The sequence below is a fragment of the Mustela lutreola genome, chromosome 14 (assembly GCF_030435805.1).
Source record: "Mustela lutreola isolate mMusLut2 chromosome 14, mMusLut2.pri, whole genome shotgun sequence".
Taxonomy (NCBI): domain Eukaryota; kingdom Metazoa; phylum Chordata; class Mammalia; order Carnivora; family Mustelidae; genus Mustela; species Mustela lutreola.
The window spans coordinates 49,347,041-49,364,251 of NC_081303.1; the positions used below are offsets into that span (position 1 = coordinate 49,347,041).

The 17,211-nt window shown below is 49.7% G+C and overlaps 1 protein-coding gene across 7 annotated transcripts in view; it reads left to right on the plus strand.

Moving 5' to 3' along the window:
• Positions 1-17,211, plus strand: part of ATP2B4 (ATPase plasma membrane Ca2+ transporting 4) — a 94,209-nt gene that overhangs the window by 68,560 nt on the left and 8,438 nt on the right. For 4 of the 7 annotated variants that reach the window (XM_059146972.1, XM_059146975.1, XM_059146974.1 and 1 more), the window contains 7 exons: positions 483-570; positions 2,156-2,262; positions 7,743-7,934; positions 8,377-8,590; positions 9,164-9,375; positions 10,361-10,468; positions 12,402-12,578. In XM_059146972.1, the coding sequence (XP_059002955.1) occupies positions 483-570; positions 2,156-2,262; positions 7,743-7,934; positions 8,377-8,590; positions 9,164-9,375; positions 10,361-10,468; positions 12,402-12,578 (1,098 nt within the window). Of the gene's footprint in view, positions 1-482; positions 571-2,155; positions 2,263-7,742; positions 7,935-8,376; positions 8,591-9,163; positions 9,376-10,360; positions 10,469-12,401; positions 12,579-15,769; positions 15,951-17,211 lie in introns of all 7 variants that reach the window. The other 3 variants (XM_059146977.1, XM_059146976.1, XM_059146978.1) reach the window with 2 other exon arrangements.

Here is a 17,211-nt window from a genome sequence, read left to right on the forward strand (position 1 = left end):
TGTGTTCAGTCATAGGATGCTTTCGTACTGATTCCCCTCCACCTCACCGTCCTGTGTCACCGCCTTGTGACTAGTGGTGGGTGACATGGGTCTGCGAGAGGATGTGGTCTGGGTGTGGAGCAGACCAGAGCTTCCTGGTCTGCCTAGAAACCAAACCAAAGACCTCAGAAGCACTTTGGCTACCTGAACCAACAGCCAGCTCTGGCCCACCTCCTATCAAGGGTCCAAGAAATAGGGGACTGGCTCCCCAGTAGGGAATTGGAAGGGAAATGAAGACATGCAGGACCTGAATGGTCACCATCAGTGAGTCTGCCCTGGGAGACCGAGCTGGCTGTCTCATCTCCCCTGGAGGCCAGGATGGTACACCTGCCATGGGCTGTGGAATGCTAGCTCTCCTGGAATCTCAGAGCGTGGGGAGATGTGAACTTCTCCCGAATGGCTGCTCTGAGCTTGACTGACCCGGTGTGGTCTGGTGTTGGCAGGTAGAGCAAGAGAAGCTGGACAAGATCTGGCCGAAACTTCGAGTCCTGGCGCGATCGTCCCCCACGGATAAGCACACACTGGTAAAAGGTGAGCTTGGCTCTTAACTAGGTGCCTGGGGCAGGTGGCGGCAGGCTGGGCAACGAGGTACACAACGAGAACCACTGGTGAAAGCAAGTCTCATGTCTTGAATAGGAAGGCATCAGGAGAGCTCTCCAGCTCATGGTGGGGCAGGGAGCAGACAGGTCAGCAAACATCTATATAGAACACATGTAAAGAAGGTATCTTCGAACATCATATCTTGTTTGCCAATAGTACTGTGTACTAGTCAGAGCGGGTTAAATTACTCCCATTTTTGCCACTGAGGAAGTTTGAGGCTGAGTAGACAAAGAACTTACCCATATTGCCTCACTGGTGAGCGGAAGTGGCACGGTTCGACCCCCACCCGGGTCTCTGTCTTCAAATCACCTGGCGCTTTCTCCAGCACAAACTGGCCACCTTGGGGCCCTCACCAGGCTGCCTGTCGAGGACGGACTCAGAGCCCAGTGCGCCACTGAGAAACAATTGACAGCCTTAGGGGGATAATGTAGAGCCTCCAGCAAGGGGAAGAAAGGAGGAAAGAACAGAGTAGAAAGGGAGGTGGTACACGCTTAACACACACATACACACACACACACTCACACACTCACACTCCTATGGCTCCAGCCTGGACTCCAGAGAAGGGCACCTAGAGAAGGTTTCACGGATGTGTGTGCAGATGTGTGCACACATGCATGTGTGTACCTGTGGTGTCCAGCTCTGACACCCTAAGCTTTCTCCTGTCCTCTCCGTGGCTGGAAGAAGCCCGCCTCCTGGAAGGGGTAATTTTCTGCTTGACTCTTCCTTCCATTTGGGTTGCTTCCTGCTCTTGCTCAGGGAGCACACGGCCCTCCTTGGCTGAGATGGGATGGAGTGGTGTTCGGGCTTCACCCGCTGGCTTTGGGACCCTGCAAGGCCTTTCCCCTCTCTGGGTTTCAGTTTTCTCATCTGTAAGGTGATAGGAGTTGCTTAGATCGTGGATCTCTCTGGATCCCCTCCAGCCCTCTGACTGTATTATACCTGTGACCTGGGGCTGGCTGTCACTGGACCCTTGGCTTCCCCCTCTTCCAGGAGCTGTGCTTACTGGCGCAGGAGGCTGAGACACTGCTATCCCCCAATCACCAGGGGGGGATAAAGAGCAGGACAGCGCCATCCGCTCCAGTTGCCTGAGTGGCCGCCTGGTGCGGGGTCAGCCAACCTCACCCCCATGGGGCCTGGTCTTACCCCTTCCCGTGGTTGTTTTCAGCTGGCAGCTGGACTTCTGTGTATGCATTTCTCTGCCTGCTGCCAGGGTGAAGGCTGAGCCAGGTGCTCCTCCCTCCCTCCCTCTCACTCTCCAATGCCTGAACAGAAGAACAAGGCAGACCAGTAACAGCTTCTCGGGAGCTGACAGATCTGTCGGTGCTCAGAAGGGGGTTACACGTTCAACGTGCTCTAAAGGGAGCTTGTCACCCACAGAGAAAAAGAAAAAAGGAAAAGAGGTGGTGGCAGGGACCAGGGAAAAAGACCCAAAAAGGGCCTGCGTGGTGGAGCAGAGGGCTTGCCCCACAGCCTGCGACAGCGCATGTGGACTCACGGGGTGTGTCTGTTTTCCCAGGCATCATCGATAGCACCGTTGGGGAACAGCGACAGGTGGTGGCTGTCACGGGTGATGGCACAAATGATGGGCCAGCTCTGAAGAAAGCAGATGTTGGTTTTGCCATGGTAAGCAGCTGGGTATGCCGTCTCTGCCTGCAAGCAGCCTTCTCCACCCGGGAGACAGGACGGGCCTCCCGGCAGCCTGCCCCTTCCTGAACCTTCACCCACCCCTGCCCTTGGGCTCTTTGCTCCGATGCTGTCTCTCCTGCTAACCTGGCCGGTAAAAGTCTGTGTCATGGGAGACCCGTCAAGTACGAAGACTAGATGACCCAGGCAGGGAAACCCTGACGCCTCATTACCACGAACCCACGAACGTGGTGATGTTGTCTGTCTCGGCGCACCATAGAAAATTTGGGTTCCCTGTGAAGTACGTATTCCATGGCCAACATAGTTATCACTCTGCTTCTCACTTGTGAGGCCAGGAGCATCAGAATCACCAGGAAAGTTCATTTAAAATCCTGTATCCCAAGGTTCCACAGGTGAATATCTTGATTCATTGGCATCTGGGCAGGCCCAGAGATGTTTGGCGTTTCTTAACAGGCGCGCTTGTTGATTCTGATGCCGTAGCAAACATGGGAGCCCCCAGGTGGCCAGGAACATCTTCCCACTCAAGTGGCTTGTGATTATAAGCCTCTCGTGTGTATTGAACTATTGGTGATTTTTAAGCAGCGGAAAGAGATTCAAGAAGTAATCTGTGTTTACGGTGTTCCCTTTAACACCCACAAGAACATTGATTCTAGGAAATTTCAAGAAGACACAGAAGTAGAGAGAATAGTTTCATGAAGCCTTGTGTACCTGTCACTCAATATTAATTATGGACACCTGGCCCCTCTTGTGTCACTGGATGTTTCCCCCACCACTTCTCCCATCTGCAGCTGAACTGTTCTGAAGCAAGTAAGGGACGCCCTGTCATTTCATTTGGAAGAACGTTAGTATATGCCTCTGATAAGTGTACATCGAGGGCATACATCTAGAATCATACCACTCTTATCGCACAATAATCCGAGCCCTTATTGTCATTAATTATCTGGTCCATTCCCCCATTGCCCCAAGTGCTTCACAAATTCTGTCTTTATCTTTCTTTGTCCAAATCAGATCTAAATAAGATCCATGCACTGCAATCATGGACTGTCTCTCCTAGAGCTCTTAATCTATAGCAGTCGTTTTGGAAGCGTGCTCCTCCTCCCAACTGGACCTGGAAACCTATAGAAATGCAGATCCCCCCACCCAGGCCCGCCCCAGATTCTCAGCTGCATCTGACAGCTCAGAGTTGGAGCCCAGCAATCTGTGCTTTCACAAGCTCCGGACATTTCTGCCACACCCTAAAGGTTGCGAACCACGGGTCCTGTAGGATCATTGTGTCAGGGGTCCCCAAGAGCAGCTTTACATTTGTGGATTCACTGAAAGGACTTATGAGACTTGGTACAGAGCTGTCCTCATGGCTAAGATTTTTTTAGTGCATGGGTGTAATAAGGCAGAAAGTCGCAGGCAGAGTCTGGAGGAACCCGCATGTAGGCTTTCTATTCTCTCCCGCCGTGAGGGCTCACATAGAGCTCGCTCTCCCCCTCCGACAGCACATGTGGGATGTTTCTACCCAGAGAAGCACATCAGAGATTGCAGTACCCAAGGTTTTTGTTGGGCTTGGGCATATAGTCACTTTCTGCCTAATATGAGCTAAGATCTGGACTCCTAGGTGTGCCTAGGGGAGGCTCTGTCTGTTGAGCAACCAACTCTTGGTTTGGGCGCAGGTCATGATCTTAGGATCGTGAGATTGATCCTGATCGATCTCCGCATTGGTCTCGCCACTCAGCAGGGAGTCTGCTTGAGTTCTCTCTCTCCCTCTCCCCTCCCCCTATTCTCACATGTTCCCACTCCGTCTCTCTCTCTCTCTCTCTCAAATAAATAAATAATTAAATGTTTTTTAGTTAGGGTTTTTTTTTTTGTTTTGTTTTTGTTTTTTTAAGAGAGATTCCAGACTCCTAGAAGGAAAAGAGGTGCTCAAGAGAAAACATACTGTTTGGGCACGGTCTAGGCACAATGAACCACCAACTAATATTCAGTTGATTGTTGACTGCGGCGTTCTGAGAGCCAAGGTCCCAGATGCCAGCTGAGGGCCAGCCTCACAAATAGCCCTTTCTAAAGATAACAGGATGCAATGTTAGCTCTCCTGCCCAACGCCCTCTGTCTTTTGTCCTAGCTATTTAGTTTTGAAGGAACCAGGCTGGTTGTCTACATAGAATAATGCATAACATGGGTTTTGTTGACCGTATTCTTGTCATATGCAGTCAGATTCTAGATCCCATCTTTCATTAGGGCCTGCAAATTTACGTCCAGATTTTCTCTATTAACTTGAAGACTTCTACAGAAAGAAACCTGCCCTCCAGGATTATTTGGTAACTCTGAGGTTGAGGTTCATGTTCCTACATGAAAGGCAGCTAAATACCTGATCCTTTTTCTTTATTTACTAGTTTTCAAAATGAGTTGACTTTTTAGGATACTCCCAAGGATAACCAGTAAGTTTTTTATGTGTGTGTGTGTGTGTGTGTATACATATATATGTATATATACACACATATATATATACATACACACATATATATATGTTTTTAAATTTTTTTAATGATTTTATTTATTTTATGAGAGAGAGAGCACAAGCAGGAGGGAGGAGCAGAGGGAGAAGGAGAAGCAGGCTCCCCACTGAGCAGGGAGCGCAATGTAGAACTCAATCCCAGGACCCCGGGATCATGACCTGAGACAGAAGCAGCCACTTAACTGACTGAGCCACCCAGGTGCCCCTAACTTGTATTTATTTATTAAATTAAGTAGGCTCCATGTCCAACGCAGGACTTGAACTTAAAACCCCAAGATCAACAGTTGCCTACTCTACTGAGTGAACCAGCCAGGCACCCGTGAATTATATTTTTTAAAATAACCCTACTAAGGAACTCTACTAAAAACAGCTCATTTTTAAAATATCGTTATGAACTACAGATTAAAGTACATTTGATGTGTTTCAATCCCATTGCCCTTGTTATTATTTTGACGTTCACATTGACCCGTCATTAGCCTCATGAATCCTGCTGGGTCCTTTAGATACAACCCTAGTTATTCTTAATACCTTACTTGGTTTCTGTCATAATAACATGTTCCAGAATCATTATATGTATTTCTCATCCTAGATCTAGAATCATCCATTTCTCAAAGTCCTGCTTTTTAGTAAGAAATGGTGCTTAGAGAACACAATCTGAATGTCAGAGTTTCTTACTATCAAGGAAATCATTTCTAGATCTTTGCAATGGGCAAAGCTAGGAAATATATCTTTTATGTCTCTTTTTTGTTTTTGCGTTTCTTTGTTTTAAAGATAAAACGCTTCATGAATCCATGTTGGTATTTTCAGTTCAAATTTAGAATTACAGAACTCTAGCTACTTTTATTTAATTTCCCTAATTTTATATCTGTACCTCTTAAGCTGAAAATTTTGATTCCTAATGGCATTAACATAATCCTTACTTATTTTACCCTAAACTATAGGTAACAGTCTCAAAATAGCAATAATAATACAAGTGCTTTTGTATTATTATTATTATTATTATTATTATACATAGTATTATGTATTATTATATATTATTATCTAATAAGACAAAAAACAGTTCAAGATTCTTCTTGTAATTCTTTTTATTCTATAGTTATACTCTGCTAGGGTCTACCATCAAGGTACTGTGTTTTTTTAAAAGTCATTTGGAATATTTTTCCTTTGTGTGATTGTACTTTCCACTGGTTGTACCAGTACATTCACACCATGTTGCTTTCCATTTTAGAGATTGCTTTTTTTTTTTTCTTTAAAGTAGGCTCCACATTGGGCCCCAATGTGGGGCTCGAACTCATGACCGTCAAGAACTGTGCTGAGATCAAGAGTCAAACACTTAACCCACTAAGCCACCCAGGTGCCCCTAGAGATTGCTTTTTAATCTTAGTCTTGATTTATACTCAGATAAAGTAGCTATATAGTTCTAAAGTCAAATATACAAAACAGAAATCCAGCTTGTACCCCTGTCTCCTCCATCCTATTCCCTCCCCACTTCACTCTAACATTTCTTTTGTTTTGGTGTATCCTTCTGTTTGCTCCTTTAAAATATAATCAAATGTATAATGTATTTGCATCCTATCCTCTTCGATAGATGATACTTACCTGTACTATATGTATATTTTTCTACACACATAGCATACACTCTCTTTTTTCACGTTGCTTTTTTTCATTTAACATAGCCTGAAGATTATTCCTTGGTAGAAAGTATATATAGTTCTCCTTTCTTTTTTTTTTTCCCCTCCTTTCTTTTTTCAGGGCATGTGACACATGGTGGGGATGCATTAGAGGACTTTTTGATGGGGAAATCGAATTGTTTAATCTGTAACAGGTGTTTGTTTATTGCAATCTGGATAGGAAAATATTACTACCTGGTAAAGAGAACAAATGGTGTACTACTGCGAACCAAATCAATGAACACGCCCCTCTGTGGGTTTTAGGCTTTGCAAGACACGGTACAGAAGTAGGGGCGGGGACCTTAGGGATGGTTTTGGTCTCATAGACCATTAAAGATAGATGGGGTTTAAATAGGTGAGGAAGGAGGATGTTCCAGGTTTAGGGAAATGGTGTAAGTAGAAGTCTAGACTCCAGAGTGAAGGAGAGAATCAGAGAATTGTTTAGGAGCAGACTGGAAAATGAATCCCAGTTCACCTGTTGAGGGCTCTGAATACAAGTCTAGAAATTTTACCGTTTCCATAAGCACAGCTTTCACCCATTGTCTATTGAGAAACCTTTCGTGGTTCCCCAGGAATAGGAATTTGAACAAGAGTAGGACATCTGAACTGTGCTGCCAGACTACTCCCCCCAGAAAAAAAGTGTAAAGTGACTTTGAAGTGTGGAGAAGACAAGGACATAAGTGAGACACTGGCAGTGGCAAAAGAAATATAAGAATTTAGGGGCAGAAAAGAATTTAGGGACACCTGGCTGGCTCAGTCGGTGGAGCATGTGACTCTTGATCTTGGAGTTGTGAATTTGAGCCCTATGTTGGGTGTCAAGATTACTTCAAAATAAAATCTTTGAAGGAAGCGAAGGGAAGGGAGAGAGAGGGGAGGAAGGAAGAGGGGAGGAAGGGAGGAAGGGTGTAGGAAGAGTGTAGGGATTTGGAGGTAGCTTAGGACACAGGTTCCCTGTCCTTTCCTTCATTTCTAAGGTTGGGGGCTGGCAAAGAAGGGAGAAAGGAATATCAAAGATAACTGTCATTTCCACTTTAGGTTCAGGAGTAAGATGGTGGCATCAGGCCCCAGCCCTGCTTGCTGTGGACTGAGGGTGACACATTTTCTCTGGAAGAGAGAACTCGGAATACGGTGGCTCGGTCACTGGCATTAGCGTGGCGCCTGCGCCCCCTAGTGTTTATGGCCAATTCGGAAGCTTCTTGGGGGTCTGGAAATGCAGTCCGGGTTCAGAACGCAGATCAAGTCTGCATATCTAGGTCCTCACTGCTTTCCCTCCCTCTCTCACTCAGGGTATTGCAGGCACAGACGTGGCGAAGGAGGCATCAGACATCATCCTAACGGATGACAACTTCACCAGCATTGTCAAGGCAGTGATGTGGGGGCGAAACGTCTATGACAGCATCTCCAAGTTTCTCCAGTTCCAGCTCACTGTCAACGTGGTAGCTGTGATCGTGGCCTTCACCGGGGCCTGTATCACTCAGGTGAAGGGAGCACGGGGTGGGCCAAGAGGAGAGGGATGAGGCAGGGGCGAGGGAACGTGGGGGATGGGGTCCTGGTCACTGAGGATTAAGGACAGGAGTTGCGCCAGGGGTGTAGGGGCGGGAATTAGCTCTCCTAGGTCCCCATCTGCCCACGTGGCACCACTAATTTAGCACGTGCATGTCAGCCACTGGGATGAGTACCTCTGTGGTCTTCAGAAACAACCTTGCAATGGGATATTCCCCCCCATCTTACAGGGGAGGAACCCAAGGCTCAAGGAGGTTAGGTAGTGTTCTCAAGGTCACTCAGCTAATGAACAGCCAGATCCAAAGTCTGCGTGGATGGTGGAAGTGAGGCCACTGCAAGGGCAAAGCTGAGGCTGCTGAGTGAGCCAGGGGTTGGTTTCTGGGGAAAGCTCAAAGCACGGGTGCTTCCTCCCACCAGGATTCCCCGCTGAAAGCCGTGCAGATGTTGTGGGTTAACCTAATCATGGACACTTTTGCTTCGTTGGCCCTGGCCACGGAGCCTCCTACGGAGTCTCTGTTGAAGCGTCGCCCCTATGGCCGCAACAAACCTCTGATATCGCGCACAATGATGAAGAACATCCTGGGCCACTCCGTCTATCAGCTCACTGTCATCTTCTTCCTCGTCTTCGCTGGTGAGCCGCGGGGGCGCTGGGGACGGGGGTCTGGGTGCTAAGCAGGGACGGGGGCAGAGAATGGCCCGCGGAGAGAAGGTGGCACGGGAGCAAGCCGACCACAGGACTAGGGGTGACAGCAATGTCACCCACGGGGTGTGTCCCCTTGCCCCGCTCTGTGCCGCCCTGCACTATTTGGTATACTCCTCTTAAGAATTTCACAGGGTGGCTTTCTGTACTTTTTTTTTTTTTTTTTTTAAGATTATAAAACTGAAGTGCGGGACCCGTGCTGAATATATAGCAGCACTAAGATCAAACCTGTGTCTGCCAGACCCTTGCACAGCCCCCACCCCCCAACGCCACACCATAAGCAGTCAGAGTCACTGCAGCGGACGTGGAGAGAGAGTCAGATATGCTGAGACCAGAGCTGACACTCAGAGTGTTTGCTAGCTAGTGTGGCTCAGATACTGACCCGAGAGAATGGACACCGGCCCTAGGACCCTGGCTTGGCCATGCCTGGGTGTCATTCTGACTCAAACTGGGCCCTCACGGAGACTGCGCTTAACCCGCTAATGCTTCCTTTGTCCCCACTAGGCGAGAGGTTCTTCGACATTGACAGCGGGAGGAAGGCGCCCCTACACTCCCCACCCAGCCAGCACTACACCATCATTTTCAACACCTTCGTGCTGATGCAGCTCTTCAACGAGATCAATTCCCGCAAGATCCACGGAGAGAGGAACGTCTTCGCGGGCATCTTCCGCAACCTCATCTTCTGCTCCGTGGTCCTGGGCACCTTCATCAGCCAGGTGAGCCTCTAGCTGGAGTCGGGGCAGAGGGCAGAAGCTGGGAGCGGGGTTGCTTAGGTACCCGGGAGAAGGAGGGAGGGAATGATGGGGACTCGGGCTGCAGATCAAGAGCTTTTGGATTCCCGGTTGACTTCCATCTGCACATTGCTCTGGAACTGGAGCCTGCTGGGTCAGGTGCCATGGTGCAAGGCAACACGTTGGTAGCAAATAAAACGAGATGAGTGGGTTCCTTCCTTGTCTTTCCAAAGCACAGAATTTTCCCAGAGTGGCCAAGGAGAGAGTCACTCACCGAGGTCCTTTCTGTCCCTCCTGCCAACATACATGAGATAGGCAGACATGCCATACGGGCTCCCTCCTTGTTCCCACCCCTGCATTCGTGCGGGGCCCTTGGCAGAAGACAAGGTGCAGTCCACAGACAGAGAGAAGGAGTGGCAGGGTGCACGAGCAGTGGACAGATAAAGCTGGCCTGGGTTCTTCTCGCAGAACTGGGGTCAAGGCATGGCTGCCCCGGTGATAGAAGGATCAGGTGTCTTCCTCCTTGCCCTAGTCTCGGGTACACTAAACACCTACAGATACAGGAGACTAGGAGCTCGCCCCACACCAAGGGGTCCTGCCATCCCCTGCCGGGGTCCCCCTCATTGGCCTGCCTCTTCAAATCCTCCTCTCCCTCACTGTGCCTTCTCTTGGCACCTCGCCCACTAGCTATAGTCACCAGAAGCTTCCAGCCCCCTGGATCTGTCAGGTCTTACCTTAATAATATTCATAGTAAGTAGCTCTGTCTCCCGAGCAGAGTCTCTAGAAAGACTGTGTCTGTCTTCTCTTCCCCGCTCTGGATTTCCTCTTTCTCCTCCTCCAACAAGCAGATTGGGCCTAGGCCCACAGGGATCACGGGCTGGGGCACTGACGCCGTGTTGGTGGTCTCGGCTGGAGGGCTAGCTACCCGTGACTCGCCTCCCTGATGGTGGGCTGCCTTTCTCGGTTCTAGATTCTCATTGTGGAATTTGGGGGTAAACCCTTCAGCTGCACGAAGCTCACCCTATCTCAGTGGTTTTGGTGTCTGTTCATTGGCATCGGAGAACTGCTTTGGGGCCAGGTGAGTAGCAGCCGGCTCGCCCAGTGTGGGTGCGCGGCCGGCAGACTCTCTCCTCTGGAGGAGATGGGACATGCGATGGCAGCGCCTCCCAGCTCCTCGCCATCAGCTTCTTCCCCCCAGTTTTCCAGGTCTTTCCATCTTGCAGGACCTGTCAGTGCCCCCCACTTCGGTGGCTGTGGATCTCCTCTAAGCATGCCTAGTGGCAGGCAGATCCCTTAGCGTCTCTGAGATGGGAGTGGAAATGTTCAATGGAATTTTGCTAAAAAGAGAAAAACAAAATTGAGGGTCTTAGAAGTAGATGTTTACAGAGCAGAAGTCTATTTTAATAAAGCCACAGTCTGGCTTTGAGCTGCTGGGCTGACCTAGTTTAGGACTCCCCTGCCTCTCATGTTCACCATGGCCTGAATGGGTTGACTGGGTCGAATGGCTTACTCTCACCTGAGATAAATACAGACCCACGAGAGCTCTAGAGAAGCAGCATAGCACCCAGTTAAGAGCATGGACGCTGGGACCAGCTCCCCAGCTTTGAATCCCTTTGACCAAGTGTCTTAACCACTCGTGCCTCAGTTTCCTCAGCTTAGGAGAACAGGATCATTGTTTCTCATTGCTAATGGGCCAATCTGTTATGACACAGAAATGACTTAGAACAATTTCTAGTACCATCTAAGGACACAGTAAAATTTAGCTATTGGATCAGATCTGGCAAATTTTGTTCCTTCCCAGATACCACTTTGCACACCTTCTTATCCCCAGCTCTGAGCCAGGAGAAGCTCTGCTTTGCAGACATCCAGTCTCTACCAATAGGCTCCAAGCCACCTGGGTGACAGCTTTGTTCTAAGTGGCCCCAGCGATCCTTCCCTGGGACCACTTCCCCGTAGACCTGCTGGTTGTTTCTTTCCTGTGTCCCAGATGCCTCCCTGATGAATTGCTGTCCTGATTCCTACCATGAGCCCCTCCTCCCTGTCCCATTCGGTGGCATTACTTTACCAGTGGGACCCTTTTACACCTGAGTGAAGCTTGGTTGTTTCACCAACTGTCTGGAACTTCCACCTGGGTCTAGTCTCACAGATGGCCATGCAACCTTGATGCCGGGTACCATCGCTGCTCCTGTGTCCCAGCAGCACCTTCTAGTCATCCAGGAGCAGACATTCTTCCCCTTTCAGAATCCTTGACTCCATGCTGGGCCACTCCTACAGTCCTTCTCTTGTCCCAGTCCTGTCTATTCCTCGTCTGTGTGTCAGGGAGAGCTGATTGACGCTTCCTGAGCCCAGCCTACTGCCCCATGTCTGATGATACCTGAATGTCCCTTCTTCCCTGAGCTGTCTCACCCCAAGTCCAAGAAAACCTCTAGTATCTTTTCACCTTCGTTTTTCTGGGTGGGTTGTTTTGTTTTGTTTTGTTTTTTCACCCTCGTTTTACAATACAGGGATTTACTCTGCATGCGCTAACTAGAAGAGGATCCTTCCCTTCCAAGACTTCTCTTCCCTTTGTCCATACACAAGCGACGTGACCACCCTCTCCTATCCCTAGCCTTGTCTTCCCTTGGGCCCTGGTCTCTGTCCCTTCCTACCATGTGCCATGCATTATAGTTCCTTCCCTTTCCTGGCAAAATGGAAAGGAGCAACTGAGACAGAAGGAGAACCAAGTATATAATTAACCAGGCAGATGGCTGCCAAACTTACACGCAAATGTAAGTTCTCCTTCATGTGTCCACAAACACAGAAAACCTTCCTGAGGGCCTGCCATTGGGAGGCCTTGAGGAGTGCTTGCCTGGCCGGGTTGGTACCTCTCCCACTGCCCCTCCACCACCCCCCCACCTCCTCGGTGCTTGATGAGGCAAAGAGTGACCTACGTGAGGGCCTGACCGTGTGAGCTGCGTGACCGCCCTCTCACCCGGATTCTGGTATCTCCCCTCCACTGCACCTGTTCTCAGATCATCTCCACGATACCTACCCAATCCTTGAAGTTCCTGAAGGAGGCTGGGCACGGCACCACCAAAGAGGAGATCACCAAGGACGCAGAGGGGCTGGACGAGATTGACCATGCGGAGATGGAGCTGCGCAGAGGCCAGATCCTCTGGTTCCGAGGCCTGAACCGTATCCAGACTCAGGTACTCTGACAGTGGCTTGTCCTCGCTGGGGAGAAGACATCCCTCCGTGTGGGGAGGTGGGGGTTGGGGGAACAGCCGTTCCTGGTGGCTCACATCTCTTCCCTCCCTAAGGCTCGCCGCTGGTGGGCAGCCCGAGCTCCCCTAGCTCCAGGGACCAGCTGCCTGGGTGCCTCTGAGAGGAGAGTAGTCAGAGGGCTCAGAGCCCTGATCACAAACTGGTAGCCTCTTCCTTCAGCTTCTGTTTGGTTCTAAAGCCCATTTTGCCACCCTCCGTGGGGCCAGCAAGCTCCCTGTGTAAGGTCTCTTGCAAGCACCAGACCTGACCTCTGACCTCGGGGTGGGAGATGCTCGGGGTCCTTCCCCGCCCTTCAGGAGAAAGGAGCTAGGCCGCATCTCTAAACCAGCATTGACAGCGTACGCTTCGTGTAAGTCCTCCAGCTGCTGCGAGGGTAACGTAGCTGTTATCTGGAGGGATCTTTGCCAAAGGAACTCACCCTCGCATATCTTCCCCACTCATACTTTAAGGCCTTGGTGGGGAATCTGACGGCTCAGTGTATCTAAATGACCAAAGTCTCTCAGTGCCTGAGTATCTTTTGCAGGATTCAGATTTGCTTCCCCAAAAGGAAGAAGCTATAATTTCCTCAAACCTTTTCCCTTCTCGAAATTTCTGAACTGGCATAGATGCTGCCCTTAGGCCCCCTTGCCTGTGGAGCCTTGCTGTAACGTTTTTCTTCCCACTTTCCATGCAGCAACTGTAATCACCTGCTCCTAGGTGGGCGGCTAGTCTAGGCCCTGGTCATTCTATCACTTTCCCTGTTCTTGCCCTATATGCCTCTATTGTATTAGTCAAGATTTCCGTCTCCAGAGAGCAGGCCTGTTCCTCTCTGCTGATTGGCTGGAGATCCCGGAAACAAGTTCCAGTCTCTAAAATCAGCCTTGCCGATGGCATAGAAAGTTCCCTAGTCAAGCCCACCTCCTTCAGTCATAGGAAGAGAGATCAAATGAAACCTCCCCACTGCATACCCACTGGGAACCTGTCTCCCATAGGCAAGACCATGATGGGGGTGGGAGGGCAGGGCTAGTTAGGGAACCACTGGGACTCCTTTCCCCTCTCCCGGGTTCCTTCCCCCCAGAGGGGGAGACTCCCCGGGACCTGCAGACACCACCCCACCCTCTAGGCCACTGGCTCCTGTCTCCGAAGCCCTGGTGCTTTCCTTCAGGTCTGCTCCTTTCATAATAACCTGTCTGCTTTTCTTCCTTTCAGGGTCCCTGCCTCCTCTCCTCCTATGTGATTTTTTTTTTTTTTCCCTAGCCAGGATTCCCTCGCTCCAGCATCTCCTTGGCCCCTCACCAGTCTTCTGTCCTGGGGGGCTGAGGTTCACGGATCTTCCTTCCCTTCCACTCCCAGTTCCCACTCCTTTGACTCTGTACCCTGGGTTCAGATGCATGGCCTTACGGCGTTGGGCAGACTGCCTTTCCTTGCGGGACCTGGGCTGGCTAGGCGAGAGAGGCATTCAGGCCTACACCTAGGCAGCGAACGCAGCCCTCAAAGATACCACGGACACTCAGCCCCTGCCCTCGCGGAGCACACCTGGCCCCATAAGCCAGTGAGCCCAGACCCCTGGAGCTCTCTCCTGGCAGCAGCTTGTCAGCCTCAGCAGGATTCACACAAAGCCCCCTGCCGCCGGGTTGTTGATCCTTGCTGTCACTCTAACTGAAACACCCGGGCGATGGCGGGGGCAGCCCAGCAATGGTCCGCTCCTGGTTCCTTTAGTTTAGGGAGACCCAGAAGCACTGGGGAGCAGAAGCTTTGGGAAGGTAACCCTGGGATCCGTTTCCCCTGTGGAGGTGGGGGGACCTGTACCAGTCCCCTCCCCATGTGCAGCGCTTTCCCTCCCACAGGATCAGGCTCCTCTGTCCCCCAGAACTAAAAACTATGTAACGCAATGAAGGGATGGTAGTCTAGCTCAGCCTTTGGTCTGAATCCAGAAACCAACCCTAAACATTGCGTGGCTTCTCAGGAAACTTTATAAATAAGAACAGCGGTCTGCCGCGTAAGGCACCTGCTTTGTCCCCTTCTCACCCGAGGAACTGAAGCCATTCTGGTGAATGGAATCAGCCCTTGGTCTGAATCCTGCAGGCAGTTTTATGACGATTCTACCAGATCCTAAAGGATAAAGGAATTCCTTTTGATTTGTTCCTTGTCACCTAGTGGTCAGGGACCAGGACAGTAGTTTTGTCCCAGGCCCCAAACCAAGGCCATCATCGGTAATCAAATGGCATATAATCACCTGTGTCCGAGAGGTAGGACACAAAACTAGAAACCACTTGCTACACTGTTGCCACTGATCACCGCCAGCCAGCATGTCTCGCTCCCCCGCCCTCAGTCTAGCTACTGAGTTACTGTCAGACATTGCCAGACATTTTAGCACCCCCGGTGCTGGTGGCACTCTTGCTAAAGAGCCTGGCTGCTGGGTTCCTGAGCTCCCTTCTCGGGCCTTGTCTGTTTCAGCCCAAGGAGAGGGGGCTCTCAGAGCAGACACCCAGAAGCAGGTGAGCCCAGCTGTCGTGGTCTAAGTGCCTTTCTGCCCCGACCACCTGGATGTGGCCTACGACATGCCTCACTTTTTTTCTTTGAACACAGGAGTTAACTTTCCTGCAAAATCTTCAAAAATCAGTAGTCAACATAATTGGTTCAGAGGTTCCTGACGCCCAAAATTCAGTTGATATATATACTTTCCCTTCTATCTTAAATGACATGCCTTGTTTTTTAAGAGTACAGGTCAACACAACGAATAAGCTGTCACTCTCTGTTAGGAGTCACAGGGTGAGAAGTCCCTTTAAACTGTAGATACTTCTGGACCCCTGCACACTTAAAACATCACTTGTAGGCTGCAAAGGAAGAGAAGACCGGATTCTGGCTGGGTATCTGGCCTCCACGGCAAACTGTTCCTTAAAATTAGTCTGTGGCGCGATTAATGGTTCCCCCGCCTCCCCACCCTTCTCCTCACCATTGCTTTGTGTACGAGGGAAACGTCTCTCTTGCTCCTGCTCCTGTCCCCTTCTCCCAGCACTTTCCACCCCTCTCTTCCCTAATCCTCCAGGACCACCCCCTACACCCCCCACCCTCCCCCTTTCTTCCTCTCTCTGGACTGTGGAGCAAAGCTGTCTCACTCTCTGATTCTTTGCAGATCGACGTAATTAACACATTCCAGACGGGAGCTTCTTTTAAGGGAGTCCTAAAGCGACAGACCATGGGGCAGCACCTTGACGTTAGACATGTTCCTAGCTCATCCTATGTAACAGTGGCGCCAGTCACATCTCCCCCCGCCACTTCTGTTCCTGCTGCTGTCTCATCTCCTACTCTGGGCAGTGAGTGAGAGTCTATTATGATGCATGATTTGCTAAAATGACCACAAGAGAGCACGTGGCATCCACTTTAACCAACTGTGGTTATCTTTTCCTTTTGGTTTTTCTGGCCTTTGATCTCTGACTTAAGGGAAAAAAGATGGGACCAAAATCCCACTCCCAAACCAGGCTGTGTGCCCTTATATTTTATTTTATTATGTTGAGAAACTATTAAACCGTAACCATTTTAAAGACAGTAATCCTGTTTTCTGAACGTTCCTCTGCATTGCTTGTTTCTTCCTTGAGTTTTTTTGTTTGTTTGTTTGTTTGGCTTTACTTTGAGTTGTTGGTTTGTTGGTTGGTTTTGCTTTGTTTGGATATGTTGGTGTTCCTCCCTTCTCCTCCTGCTCCTTTGAGTCTGAACTTGATCTCCTGAGGTTAGAGGTGAGGTTAGGTCAGGAAAAACCCTGCCCTCTCTTCATGGGGCGGGGAAGGGGGCAAGTGTCAGACCTCCTGAAAGAGAGTACAAAAAGATCTACCCTTCCCATGAGTTTTTCTACCAGGAGATCTCTCATCACTGAGCCAGCATTGAACTTGGCCGATAATAATGGTCCTTCTGGGCTACCGCTCTGTTGTGAGCTGACAGTATTGGCGTAGAAGCTATAGCTGAGTGTGAGGAAGAGAAGGTGTTCAGTTCACATGCACAGGGCTGGGTGTCCACCCACAGGGCTGGGTGTTTCACTTTTCAGGGACGTCAAACCAAGCTCTGGTTTAAGAATCAATGTGTTCACATCTGCACAGGACAAATATATACGCAAAGGTCCAAATAACTTACTTTTCCTCACTCCAGCTTTTTTCTTTTTAGGAATTTCTGAAGAGCAACTTTTATTTTGGTTTGGGTTTTTTTGCCTCCCCTTTTCCTCTAGTTCGATTGTCTCATCCATAGCCAGCCCTTCTCCCCTTATTTTGCGCATAAAGTTTCAGGAACCCCTTACTCAGCCAGCCTATCTGCTGGAATGCTGTCAGTGTTTGACCTAAGATCTGGAGTTCCCGTCAGTAGATGGTGGGATTCTTGCTAATGCTTATGTCTTCCTATTCCGGGTCATTTTACCTTCCCCAAATGGGACACAGAGAGGAGAGAAGGCTCTTTGCTGATAGTGCTATTATGGTATTTGGTGGGGAAGAAGTCTCTGTGTAATAAGTCTATTGTGAGCTTCAGATATTTGACTATTTTATTTATCTCTTCTACCCCCACTTTCAACCTACCCCCTCAAGCCCCCAAAAC